Source organism: Budorcas taxicolor, chromosome 22 (assembly GCF_023091745.1).
Source record: "Budorcas taxicolor isolate Tak-1 chromosome 22, Takin1.1, whole genome shotgun sequence".
Taxonomy (NCBI): domain Eukaryota; kingdom Metazoa; phylum Chordata; class Mammalia; order Artiodactyla; family Bovidae; genus Budorcas; species Budorcas taxicolor.
Window position 1 is genome coordinate 24,080,296 of NC_068931.1, and position 22,975 is coordinate 24,103,270.

Below are 22,975 nucleotides of genomic sequence, written 5' to 3' on the forward strand. Positions count from 1 at the left end.
GTTGAATGAATTATCTGCTGACTGAAGAAAAGTCTCTGTGTGGTCTTGCAACATGGGCTGTCTGACATAGTGTGTGTGGCACAAAGACAATGCTTGATGAAGACTGAGTTGATAAAAGAACAGGCCCAACACACAATAAAAACTAAGGACAGGTTCTTTGGAGGTGACTGACTTGCTTATGCTTCTTCCATTACAGACAAGAGTGCTCCCAACACTCCCTCTGTCAGAAAAGACAAGGAAGGCAGGGTTCTTAATTTTGCTGGACATCAGCATGATGGAGAAGCATCTAAAAATACAGATTCCAGGGTTCATCTCCTGGAGACCCCCAATCAGTATGGCTGGGGTGGGTGTCCTAAATCTGTATCTACTCTGTTTTTTAATTTAATTAATTCATTTACAGTTACACTGGGTCCTTGTTGCTATGTGCAGGTTCTCTCCAGTTTTGGCAAGTAGGGGCTACTCTTTGTTATGGGGCCCGGACTTCTTCTTGTGGTGGCTTCTCTTGGTGTGGAGCACTGGCTCCAGGTGCATGTGAAGTGAGTGAAGTCGCTCAGTCGCGTCCGACTCTTTGCGACCCCATGGACTATAGCCTACTGGCTCCTCTGTCCATGGGATTTTCCGGGCAAAGGTACTGGAGTGGGTTGCCACTTCCTTCTCCAGAGGATCTTCCTGACCCAGGGATTGAACCCAGGTCTACCTGCATTGCAGGCAAATGCTCTAGGTGCATGGGCTTCCTTAGCTGTAGCATGTGGACCCAATAGTTGTAGCACAAAGGCTTAGTTGCCCTGTGGCATGTGGAATCTTCCCAACCTAGGGATTGAACCTGTGTCCCTTCTTAACCACTGGACCACAGAAAAGTCTTGTATCTAGTTTTAAAAGCTGCAATGAGGACTGTGATGCCAGGAGGCTTGAGTAATAGTGCTAGTAATGATATAAGAAGGCTGATAACTAGCCTGCCGCAATTTTAATTTTTGAGAAAGGAGATTACAGCCTTTTAGTTTTGCTTAAATATGTATATGCATCCAAGGTCTCAGGGTAGCAACTGAAAAGGAGCCTTCCTCCTCTTGAGGATGGCTACTTAGGACAATTCACCAGGGATGAGGTGCACTCATGAGAGACTCCCTCTGACATTTTTCCTCATTTACAGGGGAGTTTTGTGAAATTAGATCAAATGGTACAAGTTGTATTGCCTTAGTGTCTTCTATACAAAACACCACTTTCAAGCATCAGTTGTGTTTGTGAGAATTAAAGCACAAATTCTTCTACCTAAGATGGTCTAAAGTGAGTGAAAGTCACTCAGTCATGTCCGACTCTTGTGACCCCATGGATTGTATATACAGTCCATGGAATTCTCCAGGCCAGAATACTGGAGTGGGTTGCCATTCCCTTCTCCAGGGGATCTTCTGAAACTAGGTCTCCCACACTGCAGGTGGATTCTTTACCAGCTGAGCCACTAGGGAAGCCCAAGATGATCTAAAGTTATTGTCAACTGTCAGCTCTTAAATCCCTCTTTTTTTTTCTTATGAATCTGATTGTCTGTGAGACTCAAATTCTGCTCAAGGAAAATGTGTCCCTGTTAACTGGGAGGCAAAGGAGAGGATACTTTCAATTTAGTTCAGTCACTACCACGCTTATCTATGTCTGGCATTATCTTTAAACACACACACAAATCAAAATAAGAAATTAAAAAGTGGTTATACCCTCCTACACTGTTGATGAGAATGTAAATTGGTGCAGCTACTGTGGAAAACAGCATGAAGATTCCTCAACAAAATAAAAATACCATTGTCATATAAGGCAATAATCCCACTCCTGGGCAAAGATCCAGAAAAAACTATAATTCAGAAAGATACACATACCCCAATGTTCACAGCAGCACTGCTGAAAATAGCCAAGATGCAAAAACAACCTGAATGTCCACTGGGAGATGAACAGATAAAGAAGATGAGGTACATAAACACAATGGAATACTACTCGGTCATAAACCCTAACGGAATAATATCATTTGCAGCAACATGGATGGCCATAGAAATTATCAGCCCAGAAGTTAAGTCAGACATTTACAATATGTCATCACTTATATGTGGAATCTAAAATATGGCACAAATGAACTTATCTACAAAAGAGACTCACAGACACAGATAACAGACTGGTGGCTGCCAAGGGGTAGGAGAGAGAGGGATTGGGAGTTCGACATTAGCAGATGCAAAGCGTTCTGTACAGGATGGACACACAACAAGGTCTTACTGTATCACATGTAGGTGGTTTAGTCGCTAGGTGTGTACAGCCCTCACGATTCCATGGACTATAGCCCGCCAGGCTCCTCTGTCCACGGGATTCTCCAGGCAAGAATACTGGAGTGGGTTGCCATTTCCTTCTCCAGGGGATCTTCCCAACCCAGGGATAGGACTTCAGTTTCTACATGCAAGTAGTCTCCTGCCTTGCCGGTGGGTTCTTTACTGACTGAGTCACCAGGGAAGTCCATGTATCACATGGATGGAGCTATATTCAATACCCTATGATAATCCATAATGGAAAAGAATATAAAGAGAATGTACAATATATATTTATTATACATACATACACTGAATCACCGCTGTAGAGCAGAAATTATTACAACACTGTGAATCAACTATCCTTGAGTAAAATAAAGGTTTTTTTTTATATAAAAAAAATGGTTCTAGAGAAAGAATGGACAGAGCAATAAATACTTCAGGCTTTCCTTAAAATAAGGACTAAACAAATGTATACTCAGAGTCAACATTTTTGGAAAAATGTGAGAAATAAATATGTGTCTGCCGCTAAGTCATGTCAGTCATGTCCAACTCTGTGTGACCCCATGGGTGGCATCCGACAGGCTCCTCTGTCCCTGGGATTCTCCAGGCAAGAACACTAGAGTGGGTTGCCATTTCCTTCTCCAGAATATGTGTCTAAGGCTGCTTATCGCTAATGATTCATTAATGAAAATACTTAGACTAAAAAAATAGCAGATTTTTACTAAAATCCAGTTAAGAAAGACAAAATTGACTTCTCTGGAATTTCATGTGCTATTTTCAGTCCAAAATGAATTTTCATGGGCGAGTTATAAACCATTGAAAATGCATTTAAAAAAAAAATTTAAGTGCTGATGTGTCACTATAATTTTACCTGCAATTTCTTACACTGAGGGACTATTGCCTTTTATCACAGGTTTATTAAGTTTTACAGCACATGACTATGCTATGTGAAGCACGAGAATTACATTTTCATTTCCTTCTAAGAGAAATGACAAAAAAATGCTCTAGTACTTACTTTTCTCCATAAAACCTTTCAAAGAATTTTTCTTTCCAAGGTTCTGTTTTCTTTTCCTTCTCAATTTCTTGCCTTATCCGCAATTGCATTTCTGGAGTAAACTCTCCTAGAAAGAAAATGCTTAGATATTGAGGAAAAGCTGTCATATCTTTTGCCAATTAATAAAGAGAATATGTAACTAATTTGAGTAAACGTTTATAAATACTGAAAAGTAACAGGTTGAGTGCTAATGATATTTCTACGGCTTCTCTTTTTATGAACATCACTCAGTAATTTAGTCACAGACAGACTTGAAAGCATTTAGTAAACGTACTGTGTACTAGAGGTGGCAAATGAAACTGTGTATATTCAGTGTCCTTGATGAAACCAATCTGGTGAATGCCAAAGCATACCATTGAGTATAATAATACAAGGTGGAAAGCCCTATATAGGCCATAAGTAAGAATATTCATAAATGTAGGGAAAGTACTTAACTCTGCCTAAATCGATTAAGAAAGACTATCTACAGAAACTGAGTCTTGAGTTAGCCTTTGAAAGATGACCACGCTTTCATAAGGTCATTAGCTCACAAGGCACAGAGATATGAATATGTATATTTATGTTCTTTTAAGAGGCCAATTGTGAGTAAAATACAGGATGAAATGGAATAGGAAAGATAGGCTGCGGTCAATTAAACAACACACGTTTTAAAGAGAGCCCTGAATGTTTTTCTGTAAGAGACTGAGGGAGGTCCTGGCGGTGTTCAGGGAGGGAGAAAAATGGCCAAATAAGCAACTTAGAAACTGGCAGGGAGGCTACTAGGTAGCATAGACGAGAGATGAGATTACAGTCAGGCCAACATCTTGAGAACGTTGAAGAAGATGCAGATTCAAAAACGCAAGTTCCTAACCAGATGGACCTGGGGAGAAGGGAGAGGAACAAAGATACCATTATGGTTCCAGAGTTAGGAGCTGTGAGAAAAGGGGTGCCCTTAGGAGACAGAAGGCAGAAGAAATGGTAGACATTTAAAGGGAATAGAATTTAATGCTGGCATTTTGGTTTTGAGGGGCTTGATGCTAGGAAGATTCTGCGGACTTGTGGAACAGAGCACTGAGGACTGGGAAAGAGTAGCTGAAGACAACTTTGGACGTTATCAGCTTATGGGCCATAGATGGAATCCTGGTGGTGAACAAGGCTGCTCGGAGTACATGAAGAGTCATAAAAGCGAAGAACAGGGAAGAGAATGGTGGAGGCATCACTATTATCGGCAGGTGAAAGAACAGGAGCTCCTGAAGGAAGCTGACAAAAGGCTGTCAGAAAGGTACCCGGATGCAACCTAAGATATATTATGAATGTCTAAAGGAAATGGCTTCAACTGCTCTGGTGAAAGAAAAAGCACACAGTTGACTATAATAATGTAGAAAACCCTGTAAAAGTCACAAGAATAAATGTAGTAAAAGTACACAGAGGGAAAGCACTTAATTCTGCCTAAAGCAACTAGGGAAGACCATGCATAGAACCTGATTCTTGAGTTAGCTTCTGAAAAGTGACCAAGCTTTCAGCTCACAAGGCACAGAGATACGAATATGTATTGGATGGGGTAGAAAACAAGTGAGATATTGGAGAAGCAACATGAAAGGCAGGACAGAGGACACTGGACTTTAAAATCAAGAAAGCAATTCATATTCTCTAGAAAGAACTGTTTCCACTGTGTAAGACTGGGCCACTCCCAGCCGTAACAGTGTGCATGGGGAAGGGAGTAAAAATGTGGTAACACTGGATATTTTCTAGTCTTTCAAGAAGATTGGTGACTAAAGGAAGGATAAGGCAAAGTGTGCCTTCAGGGGAAGACAACATTAAAAGAAGATTCTTCAGACTCTTAGGCATTAAGAAAATATATAATATATCAAACATATAATTAAAATGATTATTCCAAAGAATATCTTGCTATATCAAAATGTTATCATGTTCTAGGTAATGCTATGCTTTCTTCAAAATTCCTGGACATCAAAATTGCCAAGAATAATAAGAGAATTAATGAAGTCATTCGAAATAGGATGTGAGTTTTAATTCAAGTATACTTCAGTGGGGGAAATGACTTGGGAATCAGAGAAGAGTGCAAATCTCAGAACAGTATGTGTACTCAAATCTGTCAAATAATAATGGAAAATAGAAATTTACCTTCCGCCAGTCGCTGTTTCCAGCCTTGTGCTGCATATGCAAAGAATTCATTATTTAGAGCTGAAGTACTGAGGCGTAAAATTCCATCACTTCCCATCTAGGAAATAAGCCGACAAAAACAAGATTCCATCAAGAATAATACAAAGCAAAAGCAAGCAGGAAAGAAGCGAAAACTGAAGGTACGTGTAAGAGAGAGAGAAAATGAGAGTGAAAGACAGGGCAGGAGGCAGGGAGGAAAGGAAGGAATTTAACAAAAGATGAATCTCCTAGCAGGAAAACTGCACTGTTTACAGTGACTATTATAATGACTAAATACAGCAATTTAAAGGAAGTCTGTATTAGGCATTTCCATTATCAGTGGTGAGTATAACAAATATACGTGGTTTAATCAAAGAAGTTTTCTATCTTTATCATTTTATTGTGCTTTAAGGGGTACCAAATGAAAAATCAAGATATGTGCACACCTTTAGATTGAGTTTTTTAAATTTAAATTTTCTGAATTTTTTGTGAAAGCTAAAGAAATCTAGTCAGATCACTTGGATTCTTCCACTGTCTTGAGGTTTAGACAACAGAAAGTTCTGGAGCATATAAAACACACCCATGCTCTCATACATACCTCTCTCTCTCTTCTTCTCCCCTCTCTGGGTGCACACAGGAAACAAGTATACAAAGTTTAACAGCAGTATAGGCTATATGCTACTAATGTTTTCCCTCAAATATTTTTAAAATTCATGTATAGAAGAGATTCAGAGAAGCATCACCAAACTGGATGCTTTTTTTAACTTTCCAACTATTTACAACATCTTTTCTGGGTATATATTCTGCCTGCTGAGACGGGATAAAAAGAACTAGTGTGTCCTTGGCTGACTTTGTAAGTAGCTGTGGAGTGAAGAGAAAACATATAAAAAGTTAAACAATGCCAAAAATAAGGTGAGTGGGAATTAAGAAGGGCAAAAAAAAAAGTTAGGGAAGATATCTAGGTGGCCCTGAGTAGTTGAGAAGAACTTGATGCCAGAGGTGAAATGGGTTAGGGTCTTGGGAGATTAACAGGATTGGGACAGGATGGTTTTATACAAAGCATACAGAATAGGGTGTAAACTGTGTTGTGGACACAGGATGTCGCGATCAGTAACTGGACGGTTCGTGAAGAGGTGAAGATGTCTTAGCCTGCTACTCAAAGGCTTGGCAAACTGTAGCTCCAGTCATATCTTCAAAGATTTCTTTTTATTCTCACAAACACACTCATATTCTGAGCTCTAAGAAGTCTCTGCCATCTGAAAACACACTCAGATTTCTTATCCCCATGTTTTCATTCTTTTTTTTTTTGTTTTGTCTTCTTTACATGCCATTTTCACCCACAGAAATGCTGCCCTCTTTTAAAATTTAACTCAAACCATGACTTCATGAACGTGTCAGCTAAACCATCATTCAGGAGCAAAGAAGAAAACTGAGTTGAACACTAAATCTTATACTAGCGACTCGAAATGGAATCTCTTGTTCAGTCGCTCAGTCGTGTATGACTCTTTGCGACCCTATGGACTGCAGCACCAGGCTCCTCTGCCCTTCACTGTCTTGGAGTTTGTGCAAACGCATGTCCATGGAGTCAGTGATGCCATCCAAATATCTCATCCTCTGGTACTCCCTTTTCCTCTTAACCTAAACGGAATAATGGTCAAAAAATCCAGAGAAGAGAGGCACTGAACAGATGTGACATAAGCTGAATGCTGCCATCACGACAGCCACAAATTAGAGATCTTGCATTTCCTTACCTAAGATACCGATAACCACACTAAAATATTTAGTCCACTTGGAAAACTTCACACAAGACTGTTCACTCATGGATTCACCATTTCCTCCCAATGATTTCATCTCCATCCAATAGATACTTATTGCATGCGTGCATGTTCAGTTGCTTCAGTTGTGTCTGACTCTCGCGAGCCCAGGGGCTGTAGCCCCCTGACTCCTTTGTTCATGGAATTATTCAGGCAAGGATACTGTAGTGGGTTGCCATTTCCTCCTCTAGGGAATCTTCCCTACCCAGGGATCGAACCAGCATCTTCTGTGTCTCTTGCATTGGCAAGTGAGTTCTTTACCATAGCACCACCTGGGAAGCCCAGATACTTATTAAGTCACTTATATGAACCTGTGTACCTGGCACTTGTCTGGGTGCAGGCAATACAGCGGCAGTAAAAGGAAAAGCCTCTACCCTCATTTTCGAATATACTCCACATATAGCAGATGCTTCTGGTCCCTGTATCTCTCCCACCCACCTGGGCTCAGCACAGTTGTGACGTCTGGTGACACTGCCATGACAGTCTCCACCTCAGGGTCTCACCACAGCCCCCAAATGGGAGTGGATTAATTGGACAATTCTAGGACACCACCTTTTGGGATGCAGTTATGAACTGAACCAAAGGATGCCATTTGGTGCTGTGTCCCCAACAGTTAGAACAAGTAGGTGGAAGGCAAGTGCCTTGAAGAGAAAAATGAAGTAGTTTACTATGAGGTGCATTTATGGAAGGCATGATGAACAAAGTTAGATTTTCTACATCTGAGCACATGAGTGTGCTGAACAATTTGGAGTCCATGCACAATGCCTGTTATATTGCAGGTACTCAAGAAATGTTTATTGCACTCTCCTTGCTTTGTGTAAGTGAATGATTTAACACTGAGCTCTAGTAGCTGACATGCAGGATTTTAGTTTAGCATATTTTCCCAGGCCAGGGGACATGACGAGTTATTAATTGACATTTCAGCATAATTTTAAGACACAAAGAAATACCAGATCCAGATTAGCTCTGACAGAGTCTCAAGATTTCAGCACATGAAAATGCACAACAGTGTGAAATGACCACATTCAAGAATATGGAAGCTAGCCCTGGAGGAAACTGTTTTTCTTTTAAAACAGAAAAATAATATTAATGGCCAGCCTTCCAGCCTGTATGAGACAGCACAATTAAGCATGAGGGCTGAATTTGACTTAGGAAATACATGCCAATAAAACTTTTGAAATACACAATTAATTTTATGGCCTTTAAGAAATACTGTCCAAAAGACATGGCATTTAAACGAGCTGGAACAATAAACATTTCTGAAAGGTTTACTTATTTATCACCGAGCTATAAATTCTTGTTTTTTTCTGATTACCCACAATAGAAACATTCATTCTATGTAACTTTCTTACAATGAAAACTCTAAAGAAGTTATTGATAAGTTATGTTTTATTTTTAATTAGAAGGAGAAAAACTCTGTGTGTGCTCATTGCTCTGGAGGAAAATAAGTGTGAGGAAGGAAATCTTATTTGTGGAGAGATCCTTTCATGAAGATTTAGGTTTTGATTGGTGAGTATATCACTTGCCTTTGGGGTTGATTACATTAACATACCTTTCATGGGATGTCTATCAGTGGAATGCAAAGGATTAAAAAGATGTTGCTACTTACAAGCCATCCAGTGTTTGACGTTCAATTAATATTGTTCTATATGAGAATATATCTTGGGTTAATAATAATCCTTTGCACATCTAATAGATTATTTATCCCTTTTTCTAATTTGGGATTTCCTGCAAGTGATTTGGGCTTCCCAGGTGGTGCAAGTGGTAAAGAACCCTCCTGCCAATGCAGGAGATATGAGAGATGAAGGTTTAATCCCTGGGTTGGGAAGATCCCCTGGAGGAGTGCATTGTAACCCACTGCAGTATTCTTGCTGGCAGAATACCATGGACGGAGGCACCTGGAGGGCTACAGTCTACAGAGTGGCAAAGAGTTGGACAAGACTGAAGTGACTTAGCACGCAAGTGATTTGGAATGGATGGCAGGTGGGCTGCTTAGATGAACAGTGAGAAATGTGCTGCAGAGTCCGAAAGTGGCTAAATCCTAACAGGGCATCTGGACAGACCAAGCAGTTTGGAATTTATTCTACAGGTAGTGGGGAGGGAGCCAATCGAAACAAAGTCAAAACAAGATGAAAACGTCCATGCTGAGAGTGTGGTAAGAAGCAGACTGTCAATCTGTTGATGTAGATGGTGTGTCCGGGACGGGCCTCTCTGCTCATTGCTGATCAAGAACACTGGAGCCGACACTTGCATGAGTGAAGGAGAAGCCACCAGCCATCGGGGGAGGGTGTGCTCAGTGGATGCATGTACTTGCAGAGGTCCTCAGGTGGGGCTTGCGAGGAGGCCCTAAGAGCTCGAGAGACCTTAACAGTGGGAGGAACAGGGGCTCAAAGACCAGAATCATACTGGGCCTGGCAGCCCACTGAAAAGACTGGCTGGTCCCTCCTGAGTGAGCTGGAGAGCCTCTGGGGGATTTGGGCCCAACAATGAAAAGCTCTGACATTTCAAATGGAGAGCTCTGACTGCTGTGTTTAAAAAAGACGTCAGAGCTGCCCAAGAGCAATATAAATACCAGGTCACGTCTGTGATTTTAATTTTTCTAATAATCACACTGAAAGCAGTAAAAACATGAAACTCATTCTAATAACACAGTTTTAATCTGCCCTATCCAAGATGTTGTTTCAATATATAATCAATATGAGACATTGTCAATGAGCTATTTCTCATTCTCTCTGTATACTAATTCTTTGATGTCCACTATGTATTTTTAGAACGTATCTTAGTTTAGATAACCCATATTTCTAAAGCTCCACAGTCACTGCTGGCTAGCAACTACTGTTGTGGAGAGCACAGTTTTAGAAGACAAGAGACTCACCAGGGACATGAGGATGTAGTTATTGAGATAATCCAGATGGTAGCTGCACTAGGTTGACAGCTACAGAGATGGTGAGAAAGGCTGGGTTCCAATTATATTCAGAAGGTTGAGCCAATAGTACTTGATGATGGACTGGATGTGTGGTATGAGCGAAAGTGAGCAGGCAAGAGTGACGCCAAAGACTTCTGGCCTCGGCAATTAAAATTATGAATTGCTATTTCTAACAATGTAAAAAAAAAAATGGGAGGAGGTTTGGTTTGGAACCAATTAAGGTTGAGATGCTGATTATAATTCCAAATTGAGGTCTTTTACCTATCATTCTGCATATAGTATAAAGAATGCCCTGGACAAATGCAGGACTAAAAACAGGGACTTCTGTCAAGAAGTAACAAGAGAAGACCAAGGAACAAATGATGAAAAGTGTTGAGACTACTCAGCAGCAGGAGTAAAGATGGATGACATGTAGAAGTATGGGACTCAGAAATGATGGGGCTGGGTGAGCATGTGTTGGGTGGTGAATGAACTAAAGGCTTGAAAGATGATTCCCAAGAAGAAGGCTTGGCTAATTTGGTGGATGCTGGAAAGAGACATTAGGATAGGTAAAAGCACAAGGGGGGAGTAGTGTCTTAGACAAAGAAATGATGGGATTTTCTTTGAATATGTTAATATAAGGGTATGGAGAAGGCAATCAAGTAAAGGTGATCTAATCAATACTGGAAACTCAGGGAAGAAGCTCACTGGTGAGGAAGGAATCAAGCATAGAAAATTTGTCATTAGTAGTAAAGAAAGTGTAATTGAAAACATGGATATGAGTGAGAACACCCAGGAAGAGCCAACCAAAAGAGAAGATGGCATAAAGCAGAGCCCTGAGGAACACCAACACAGAAGGAATGGCCAGAAGTAAATCCTGCTAGGAAGACTGAGAAAAAGCAGTCACAGGTGGGAAGAAAATCAAAGCAGATGGCATCAAAGCTGAAAGAAAAGAGTTTCCAGAAGATGAGCTGTACTGTGAATGTACTAATATCTACCAAGCCATATGGGATTACTCAGGTCAACACCGTGTATAGTACACTATACTAGCTGTTATGTCTGATAAAACAATCAATAGGGTCTTTAGAGCAAGGACAACCTAGTCAGTGAGAGACCAACCAGGAATCTAATGCAACAGCAAAAGAGGAATGAACAGACAGACTATAAGCGATTATTACCAACCCTCTTATACCTTGGAACAAGCATCCAGTGCCCTTGTAGTCTATACTCCAGGAAGAATTAAAGTTGGGGAATTCATCCTCTCTAAACAGTAATTCTTCATTTTTTACCTTACCATTAACTATGATTCAGATGGCTCAGGAGACTCTCTATAAGTATTGCTCAAGTTTTATCCATAAGAGAAAATGTAATTCTTTAAGCATAAAGTGAGACATAAAAAGTGAAAGAGGGCTGCTGAGAGAGATGGGTTAGTAAGGGAGAGAGAATCAACGGCATGCTAAAGATAATTTGGCCAATAATTTTTGAATGCTATTTCTAAAACTGCATTAAGACAATATTTTCTAAACTGTGTTGCAAAACAGGGATTTTTCAAATGAGGAATTACAATTTTAATGGATAATCTATCTAAAAGGAAATTGATTCTACTATCTAATAAATAGAGCCTATACTTCCTAAATATGGTAGAATGATTTTCTTTACTGCATGTATTCTGGAATGTGTTAGGATTTATTTTAAAGCATCATGCAGTATTTCCCAAACTTTTAAACCCTGCAATCCTCTTCTAGAAGAATTATCAGTATCTCACAGAACAAAAACAAGTGTTCTCCAAAATACAGTTTGGGAGAGGATGTATTGGGTTGGCCAAAAAGTTCATTCAGGTTTTTCTATAATACTATCTTACGGGAAAAAAAAATACCATCTTAAGGAAAAAATGGAATGAACTTTTGGCCAACTTAATATTAAAAGTTGTGAAAGTGTCATTGTCAGCAGCAGTCAAATGAGATAAACCTACCACAGTGAATTTGCACACACTAGGTACTAAATCCTTGTTAAGCAAAATGAATGAAAATTTCTAAGATATAGATATGGGATAACTTTCTGTCCATTGCAAAAATCAAATATTCATAATAAAGAAAAAAGTAAAAACAGTAAAGGATGATGCTATAAGTCTAAACAACCTCAATTTCAAAGCCTACTGCAAGAAACAATTATTTCACATTACTTTTAAAAGTTTTATCGAGGTATGTGTGTGCGTGCTCAGTTGCTTCAGTCATATTGGACTCTTTATGACCCTGTGAACTGTAGCCCACCAGGCTCCACTGTCTGTGGGATTCTCCAGGCAAGAATACTGGAGTAGGTTGCCACTCCCTCCTCCAGGGGATTTTCCTGACCCAGGGATCAGACCCACATCTTCTGCATCTCCTGCCTGCAGGTGGATTCTTTACCACTGAGCCACAAAGCCCAAAGTATAAGCGCATATAACAACTTTTCTTTAAATACACAGAAACTATCATTATAAAATCGTAATCAAGACTATCTGGAACTATGTGGATGTCAAAGAAAAAAGTGCAACAACATTTTCATCTTTCCTCCACCTTATTTTTTAAAAATGTGCATGGAATTAAGCTAATGTGAACAAGAAGAAATCCCAGAAAATATTACCAAAGAAATCAACATTTAGATTGAAAAGCAGAAGGCTTTTTTGTCATCACTGTCATAATGGGCCATTAAAATTGGTTTTATAATAAAAGCCTCTCTTCTGAGTCAAGCTGATTCCTTTTCTTCTTACTATTTGCTCCTCAGGAAATCCCTGCTGAATGTTACGTTGGAAACCACAAGATAAGTAGTTGAGCAGGGAAGAATTTGGGAGGTGGAAGATCCACTCTACTGAGGGTGATGGCAGGTGTAACTGTTAACTAGAATAAAGCTCCTGGGGCAGAGGTGTGGGTAACATTTAATTATTAAATGAGATGTGCAAGTATGTAAACTGCCAAGGGGTTACAGCTAGTCTTGTGGGAGCAGATTCTCACCTCATTAAAAAATACATGTAAACATATATGTGGGTCGGGAAGACTCCCTGGGGAAGGGAATAGCTACCCACTCCAGTGTTCTTGCCTGGAGAATTTCATGGACAGAGGAGCCTGGCAGGGTACAGTCCATAGTGTCACAGAGTTGGCTATGCCTGAGCAACTAACACTTTCACTTTTTTTCACATACCTATATAATCATGTATAACTATGTGTATATAATAAAGTTTTCTTCATTTTCTTTATCTGGAAACACACTTTAACAATCCAATGACTTAGCTAAGATAAGCATTGCTTTTGGAATGAAATCTCTTGGACCTCTCAAGAGAATTGTTCACCAGACACCTCCCCAAGCCTCCAAGTCGACAGAGGAAGTGTTCAATTAAGTGGTTAGGAAGGCCATGCCCCAGGATAAGACCTGCTGGAAATCAATTTCTCAGGTCCCAATTAATGAGCAAAAGGAATTCCCTAGAAATAAGAGAAAAAGATTTTCTCATAATTGCTGCTACAAATTTCAGCATTTACAATCAGAAGATCCACACTTGAGGGATGTGTATGATATTAAAAATATATGAAAACACCATTTTGATATTGATTCTTAAAAGACTTCAATTACTGAGTTTCAATTACTTTACTTAAATGAGATTTACCTTAATCTTATATACAGTATGAAAAGCAAATATCATTTTCTAAAGACATTGTTTTGTACATTTACATTCTGCCACTTTTTCTAAGAATCACTCTATTTTAAATTGCAAAGGGAGGAATCTCTCTGTTCAAAGTGCTATAATGTCTCTAATGCTTCAGCATCCTGCTCAGAAGATACATAGCCTGTGGTGAAATAGGTAAAAATAGTGAAATACAGACATCTAAAGAGAGAAGTCAAGTCATGGACAGATCAAGCTTTAATCACCCTTTCAAAATTAGAGAAGTATGTTTTGATCTTTATGGTTCATCTTTTTCATTAAACTTTGTGAACAACCCCCTGGCTACATACTGGGACAATCTGACAGGGCTTGATGAGAAATGACTTTTTTGATCCAAATGTAGATAAACAAAATTTGAACATGTTTTAGCAAATATGAGAATGTGTGTATATCTTAAAAGACATTCTCTCTTATAACTGTATTTTCATCAATGTTCCCTCTGTGGGAGGGAAATGCAAAAGCAAACTTCCAATGCAACCATATAATACTAAAGTTTTATGTAGTGAAAAAAGTTCATGTTCTTGTACAGATAAAACAAGGTTCTGTTATAATGTGGTGGGAATCAATGAATCACTGTTTCTGCTTGTACTACACAGAACAGCTGTGTTTAATTGACTATCTATTAGTCACTCATTTCTTTAACAAACATTTCATAACCAGCTACTACTTGCCAGGGACTGTGAAATGGACAGATAGCTTCTGCTGCCATAAGAGCTTTATTAATATCTAGAATAGGACAGAAAAAAAAATAATGTTCATTGTAATGGTACAATAAGTACCCAGAGGAGGAAAAGATGCTATAACAACTTCCAGGCCTGGCTAACTAGTATGCCTTTGGTTTCCCCTTTTCTAGCCTGTTAATATCTATGCCTGAAGTATACTCCTCTCCCCAGTTAAACAATGGCTCAGCCCACTATTCAGAGAAGGAAATGGCAACCCACTCCAGTACCCTTGCCTGGAAAATCCCATGGACGGAGGAGCTTGGAAGGCTGCAGTCCATGGGGTCACTGAGGGTCAGACATGACTGAGCAACTTCACTTTCACTTTTCACTTTCAGGCAACACACTCCAGTGTTCTTGCCTGGAGAATCCCAGGGACGGGGGAGCCTGGTGGGCTGCCATCTATGGGGTCGCACAGAGTCGGACACGACTGAAGCGACTTAGCAGCAGCAGCAGCCCACTACTGTTCAGTTATAGCTATATTTATAATAATCAGTATAATTAATTTAGTACCTACATAGGTAAGTGGTAAAACAGGATTTTATCACTTAAATGAATATATGTTTATTCTACCATGGGGCTTCCTTTAATTAACATGCAGGCATTTATTCTTCTACTCAAAACCATTATGTGTTAGGTGTTGGGGAAGAAAACAACAATAAACAAAAAGATGGGTCCTGTCCGGAAATGTTATAATGAAAAATTGTGCAACATGTACAATGACACAATGTTCCAGGTCCATGTATGTCGGAAGGATTCTCTGAGATACTAATTTCAAGGCAGTGATGTATGTGAAGGCAGGGATGAGTAAGCCCTGTAAAAGGTGAAGGATAGCTCAGTTGGTAAATCATCTGCCTGCAAGGTGGGAGACCTGGGTTTGATCCCTGGGTTGGGAAGATCCCTTGGAGAAGGGAAAGGCAACCCACTCCAGTATTCTGGCCTGGAGAATTCCTCGGACTGTATAGCCCACGGGGTCATAAAGAGGCAGACACGACTGAGCAACTTGCACTTCCACTTTCATCAAAACTCTGAAAAGAGAGGTAAAGGATACAGTTTGAAGAGAAATGGGGTTGAGAGTGTGGTAGCTGAAGGATTATGTAGCATCAAGATCTGTTGTTCTTTGTGCATATTTCCTTTTTTTAAAATGGATACTCTTAGCTGAGAAAGATCCACCTCTACAGGGTTTAATTTCTCTGCTTGTAAACTAAGGATAACAAACTATTTATTTCACAGAGTTTTTGTGAGGATTAAATCCCTAAATATGTACAAAATGCTTTGACTAGGGCTCATTTAGGGAGAGATCTCAAGAAGTTGAGCTATAATAATAACTAGTAGTAGATGTGACAGACACACCCCAGGGTACCCCTGATGTGCCTGTGTGTGTGTGTGTGTGTGTGTGTGTGTGTGTGTCTTTGTGCTGAGTATCTGTGTGCTGATATCATTGTTCGGTTGCTAAGTCATGTCTAACTCTTTGTGATCCCATGGACTGCAGCCCGCCAGGCTCCTTTGTCCACGGGATTCTCCAAGCAAGAACACTGGAGTGGGTAGCCATTCCCTTCTCCAGGGGATCTTCCCAACCCAGGGATCGAACCTGCATTTCCTGTACTGCAGGCAGATTATTTACCACTGAGCCACCAGGAAAGCCCTTCCTTATCTGTGTTCAGGGGATTAAAAGAGAGAATACAAGACTCCAAGCAGCATTATCAAGGAAGATGGATTAAAAAGAAAGAACAGGCTAATCTCCATGGGGATAGAGGTTTGCGTTCCATGATAGAGCAGGTTCTTAATAAATACCTGTTTATTTTGTTGTGGTTTAGCTGTATCACTATTTGACGCATCTATGTAACCTTATCTAGTCTTTTGATGGCAGTGCCAAAAAGATGCTTTTGTTAGGGGTGAAAAAACAACAACTGATTTTATAAGGAACATACAGAGAGCAGGAGCTAATTTTAGGTACTGTTTCTGATGTAAAGTCACAGAGAAGAAAACAAAGCAGACAATGGATTTTAGCTTTCACCCAAGGGGTTATCAACACCAGGGTTATGTTACTGTAACACAACCTCCCAAAGTGAGACCAATGGATACTTTCAAATTAAATCAATCAGTTGTGCAGCAAAACAGAAAATGGAAGGAATACTCTGGTAGGTTTTAAATCCTTCCAGAGTGGAATGTAGAGGTTACTATAATAAATTAAAACAAAAAACATTACAACAAACTTCTAATGTTTGAAAGATGCTCCGTGGCATTCTCCTTAGGTTAAGTCACCAAGCATATCAAAGTGGAAAGAGGGCTGAATTTAAAGTCAGTAAATCAGGCTGCTCATCCCAGTTTTGCATTTCCTATCTGTCTGAAGATGCTCCAGATTCTTAGCAGCTTCAGCCTCTGTCTCATTACTCAATGGAAAAGTAAACAACCTCGCAAAGCTGTTCCGTGAATTAGAAATAACAAATGGAAAGAACTCAACCACTTTCTAGTGAGTGAGATTTTAAAAGATAATACTTATGAAAAGCGACATTTTAAGAAATCACTATCTAATAATGCTGCTGCTGCTGCTGCTAAGTCGCTTCAGTCGTGTCCGACTCTGTGCGACCCCATAGATGGCAGCCTACCAGGCTCTTTCGTCCCCGGGATTCTCTAGGCAAGAACAGTGGAGTGGGTTGCCATTTCCTTCTCCAACGGATGAAAGTGAAAAGTGAAAGTGAAGTTGCTCAGTCGTGTCCGACCCTCAGTGACCCCATGGACTGCAGCCTTCCAGGCTCCTCTGTTCGTGGGATTTTCCAGGCAAGAGTACTGGAGTGGGTTGACACTGCCTTCTCCACTATGTAATAATACTAACCATCATTTACTGAGTGGTCAGGCTATGATCTTTTAAACCTGGGAATTCTTAAGTATGTTCTTTTTCAGTTGACGTCACTTGAACACATATACCACTGATACCGAAGAAGCAACATTTGCAAGCAGTTACCTGCTTTTGAAACTAGGTGTCATAACTGGAGAGCTGCATACCAGGTAGATATTGTCTTAGTGTTGGCTTGTCACCTGAACTCTGCTGTTCCCTTCTGAGTAATCAGTCCCTTAACCTTGAGCAATATTAGTCCTGCTACTCATGCCAAAGCTGGCTGGCAAAGACAAAGCTGTCAGAGAGAGACATTCCATGAAATTGAGATAACCAATTAATTACCTCCTCCCTGTTTCACAGAAAGAAATAAGATCTGAAACACCATAAGCGATGTCTTGAGAAGAACCAAGATATACCAGATCATCTAACAAAAGAATGGAGAGGTCTATACATTTAACTCCTTCCTCCTCCGCTGTAATTACTTAAAATCCTCGCCACCAACTCATCAGATCTCTTTTTCTTGCAACCTGAGCCAGGCCAGATGAATACAACTAGAAAGTATTACACTGAGTAATCTATTAAACATTTTCTACTTTGAAGAGAGTGTGCAGTTCATTGGAGAAAGAAATTCCATCTGCAAAGAGAGCCAACAACCATGAAAAAAGCTGAACTGCAATGCAAATGAATAACGAGCCAGCAGTTCAACTTACACAGCACATTATAAGGGGAGAGTTTCATAAAGATAAGACTCTAAATCAACTTGTAAATTTTTATAACAAAATGCCAAACATGCCACTTAAATCAAACCGACACTGAGCACCTAAGTGAAAATCCTAAGACACACAAGCCTCCCTTTGTCAGTAACGGAGGATGCCTGTCCATCCCAGATAGCTAAATTACTTCAGTCAGATGGTGGCACACCTAACCTCCATTCCTTTACTTCCTCGTTTCCCCAGTACATTCTATGATAGGAATCCTTGAGATATTATTCCCAGGGAAATAAATAATTTTATGGTTAATTAACTTTATCTACACAAAGTTCAACAAGTTCCTTCTCTGCAGAGCTTTGGAGCCTTTACTATGCCAGTGAGTGCAGCCTTTCTCAAACTCCTGAAAGCTCAGAACTAGCTCCCCATGGAATATTCTGGGGGAATGAGGCTGTGAAGATTGTGTTCACGACAGGAAAGGCTGCCTTATGGTATCTAAAGTACAGCAAGTCGGAGCATTGACAGAGTCAGAGTATGGCCTACAGAGTGAAGCAAGTCAGAAAGAGAGAAACAAACATCTGATATTAATGCATATATGTGGAATCTAGAAAAACGGTACAGATGAACCTATTTCCAAAGCAGGAATGAAACCCAGATGTAGAGAACGGGCGTATGGACGTGGGGCGGGGGCAGGATGGGGCTGGTGGGGAGGGGAGGTGGGATGGATTAAGAGATTGGGATTGACATAGAAACACTACCATGGGTAAAACAGAAAGCTAGTGGGGAGCATGGGGAGCCTAGCTCGGTGCTCTGTGAGGACCCAGAGGGGTGGGATTGGATAGGGGGAGGTGAGGTAGGTCCAAGAGGGAGGGGATATATGTGCACATAGAGCTGATTCACTTCACTGTACAGCAGAAACCAACACAACACTGTAAAGCAATTATACTCCAAAAACAAAAACCCACTGTTTGTTCTGTGAAAAATAAATAAATAAACCCCACACACATATCCCCGCCCCCCGAAAAAGGATTATAGACTGAGACTCTTACTCTATCCCTCAATTGACTGGTCTTTGAAATTCCAGTTCAGTGAACTCTCAGCCTGTTGTCAAAGGCCAGAATAAAAGAGGCCTTTGTGAACCATGTCCTGGTCATTCTTACAAAATTGCCATTGAAACATAATTCACACGCTATCAGGTATTCCCTACATGTAAACCAATTATTCTGTGTTTTTTTTTTTTTAATGAAGTCTGTGTGACTTTTTGTGCTTGTACTCAGCTCCAGAGTATGTCCACCATGAACAGACTCATTGGCATTGAAAAGCAGGAATAAAAGAAAATAAGTAACACACTGAGACCTCACTTGACCTTCATGTCTATCGACCTGAGTCACTCGCTATTGTGGGGTGTGCTGACAGGAGAGGAGGGAAAGAGGACCCCTTTGCCAAGTGGAATAACCTCACACCTTCATTTGAGCTGACTGTACTTCAAGCCAGCACTCAACTTGTTTCCAGGTAAGGAACATTACCAATGGTAAATTTTAACTAAACTTGCCACCACAAAATGAACAAGAGGCTTGGAAAGGTCTCTTCCAAGAAATGAATTCAACATTAGCAAGCAAGTTTAAGCAAAAAGAAACAGAGTAGAGCTGCCAGGAATGCTTCTAGTATAAACCCACTGTGGGTCACATAGAAAGAAGGCTTCCCTTGTGGCTCAGCTGGCAAATAATCCTCCTGCAATGTGGGAGACCTGGGTTTGATCCCTGGGTTGGGAAGATCCCCTGGAGAAGGGAAAGGCCACCCACTCCAGTATTCTGGCCTGGAGAACTCCATGGACTCTATAGTGCATGGGGTCGCAAAGAGTCGGACATGACTGAGCGACTGTCACTCACTCACTCACACAGAAAGAAGGACCAGGATAAGGAGGATGGGGAATGGGGGAGACTGGAGGGAGATGTGGGGAGATGCATACACTGTGCGTCTAGAGAATACCACCAACTCAGGAAATAACTTGTGGTCTAAAGCCGAGTGAAAGGAAACTTGGACAGAATAAAAAGGATGCTTGCTTCTCAAGGGAAATATGGGAGCAATAATTGGCCTGTTTTAGAGTTAGAACTAACCATATGTCCTTAGGCGAGTTACTGGAACCATATGAAACTCATTTACAAGGTCTATAAAATGAAGTGATTAAAATAGAAGACCTGGAATGTTTCTTCCAGACCCAACGTTCTCTGACATCGGAAGAGGGAAGGAACAAAAAATGGCAGTGAGTCCTGAGACCAAACCCAAAGGCGCGCCTGTTAGTGAAATTAGGGCAAAACGAAGTAAGGAAGAAAGTAGCTGCAGACAAGCTCAAGGAGTGGCCTGATTCCATGGGCTGTGGCCACCTGCACTCAAGGTCACCTGAGTCCCTGAATGTCGCTGCCCTAAAACCTGTGACTAGATCCCCCTGAGATTTAAGAACTAGAGAATGTGTGCGTGTGTATGTGTATGGGCAGGGTTACCTCTGAAGAACTGCAAGAACAAGAGGCAAGGATGACGTCCAGGAGAAAAGCTTTCTAAGAATAAGAAATGCCATTTGAAGTGTGTAGGTTGGGGTGGGGGGATGGGGAGATACTTTCACATTTATGGGAACATTCTTGGCCTACAGAGGGCAGAGTGGAAAGATACAGAGGTCCAGCAATGTGCCCACAGTCACGTAATGCAGAAATGCCCTGCAGTTCATACGCCTTAGGGCTTCCCAGGTGGCACAGTGGTACAGGATCTGCCTGCCAATGCAGGAGTTGCAAGCAACACGGGTTCAATTCCTGAGTCGGGAAGACCCCCTAGAGTAGGAAATGGCACGCAACTCCAGTATTCTTGACTGGAAAATCCCATGGACAGAGAAGTCTGGCGGGCTACAGTCCATGGGTCTGCAAAAAGTCAGACATGACTAAGCGCACGCGTACACACACACACACACACACACACACACACACACACACCCCGTATGCCTTTCAAATGACTCAATGGATGTGCATGTGTGCACACAGACACACACACACACCATATGCCTTTCAAATGACTCAATGGATGTGCATGCAAGGAAAATACCTGCTATGCTGGTCCAAAGCTAGAATATAAAACCAGCTTTCTGAATGGGTTTTGGTATCTACTGATTTTCTTTCTTGGCATACACCTAATGTATATTTTGAAAGAAAACTGCAACTTGCTGCGTTCAGAACTTTTATGAAGGTCACTCACAGAAAACTGCATCACTGAAGTTACCTCCAAACCTCTATCAACAGTCTGCTATGGTGTTTATCAGTCTCCAACCGCAGCCATGGCACTCCCAGTCATTCCACATATACGTGCATCATTCTACTCCCTAGCAAGCCTACCCAGATGCTCATGCCTGACCATTTACATACCAGAACATGTAACACTTGACTAATAGTAATCTCTGCTTATTTCTCTTGTATAATTATATAATTTGTATAGTATTGAAACCTACGTGTATAGGAAAATTGTCTTTTCTGTGATTCTTGTTGTAAGGCAGTAAAAGGGCTTTACAAAATATACATTTTAAAATAGGGTCACTGCTTCTGAAGACTTTACATCATTGGTTTTAAAAGTTTTGGGTTCACAATGCCTTTTCTACATTACATAATAACTATGAAAGAAACTGGGCTTCCCCGGTAGCTCAGCTGGTAAAGAATCCACCTGCAATGCAGGAGACTCCAGTTGGATTCCTGGTTTGGGAAGATCCTCTGGAGAAGGGACAGGCTACCCACTCCAGTATTCCTGGGCTTCCGTGGTGGCTCAGACGGTAAAGAATCTGCCTGCAATGCAAGAGACCTCCATTATGCAGAATACTCCAGTATTCCTTCCTGGAGAATCCCATGGACAGAGGAGCCTGATGGACTACGGCCCATGGGGTCGTAGAAGAGTTGGATACAACTGAGCGACTAAGCACAGCACACAGCATGAAAGAATCCGTGGGTGCAAACCGTGTGGCAAGCTGCTACTCTCCAAGCATTCATCCTGTCCTTCATTCCCTCTTAATTACAAACATTCCCTGAGTCTGAGCAGCAGTAGAGACGACATTTTCCAGACTCTCCTGCAGTTAGGTGTGGCCATGAGACTAAGTCCTCCACAATGGAAGGTGAGCAAACATAATCTGTGTATCTTGTATCTTATTTCTATAAGCTTGCCCTCCACAATCCTTGAACTAGAACATAGATGTGATAACTTCAACCTCTGGGAATGAAAAGCTCTAAAGGGTAAAACTGTCCAGTCTCCATAGACCAATTCTCTACTTGTGCACTATGATGTGAGAGGAAAAAAAACCTGCTACCATACTTAAGCTGCCCTATTCTGGAACTCTCTAACACAGCAGCATAGCCTCTACCTTGACTATCACACCCTGGAAATAAATAAACAAAAGCACAAGCATGCAACATAACGCACACAATTTCAGGAATCCCACAGACCCCTGAAGCATTCCTTGGTGCTCTGAACCAAATATTTTGTAGTAGTTTTAATGGCTCTTACGAAATGTCTCTTTAGGTAGCTAAATTTTGGGTAGCTTAGTTTTAATGTCTCTTAGGTAGCCAAAATGTCTCTTAGGAAAATCAGCTTTGAAAACGTCGGATGAGCATTTGTTGTGGAGTAGTCACAAGAAAACTCATTTTGTCACCTGGTATTGCAATTGACAGGTGAAACAGGAAAGCATTCTGAAATAGGAAAGCATGGTAAATGACTGGCTTTTTCCCCGATAACCGAAATTCCTTCATATCTCTTCTCTGTATGTTCAGGACTGCAAGCCAGTACTGAACGTCAAACTCACTTG

General features: G+C 40.8%; 1 protein-coding gene across 1 annotated transcript in view; it reads right to left on the minus strand.

Moving 5' to 3' along the window:
* Positions 1-22,975, minus strand: part of ASXL3 (ASXL transcriptional regulator 3) — a 194,157-nt gene that overhangs the window by 11,071 nt on the left and 160,111 nt on the right. Inside the window, exons 10-11 of the mRNA XM_052660207.1 lie at positions 5,452-5,548; positions 3,292-3,397 (exon numbers count right to left, since the gene is read on the minus strand). Of these exons, the coding sequence (XP_052516167.1) occupies positions 3,292-3,397; positions 5,452-5,548 (203 nt within the window). The remainder of the gene's footprint in view (positions 1-3,291; positions 3,398-5,451; positions 5,549-22,975) is intronic.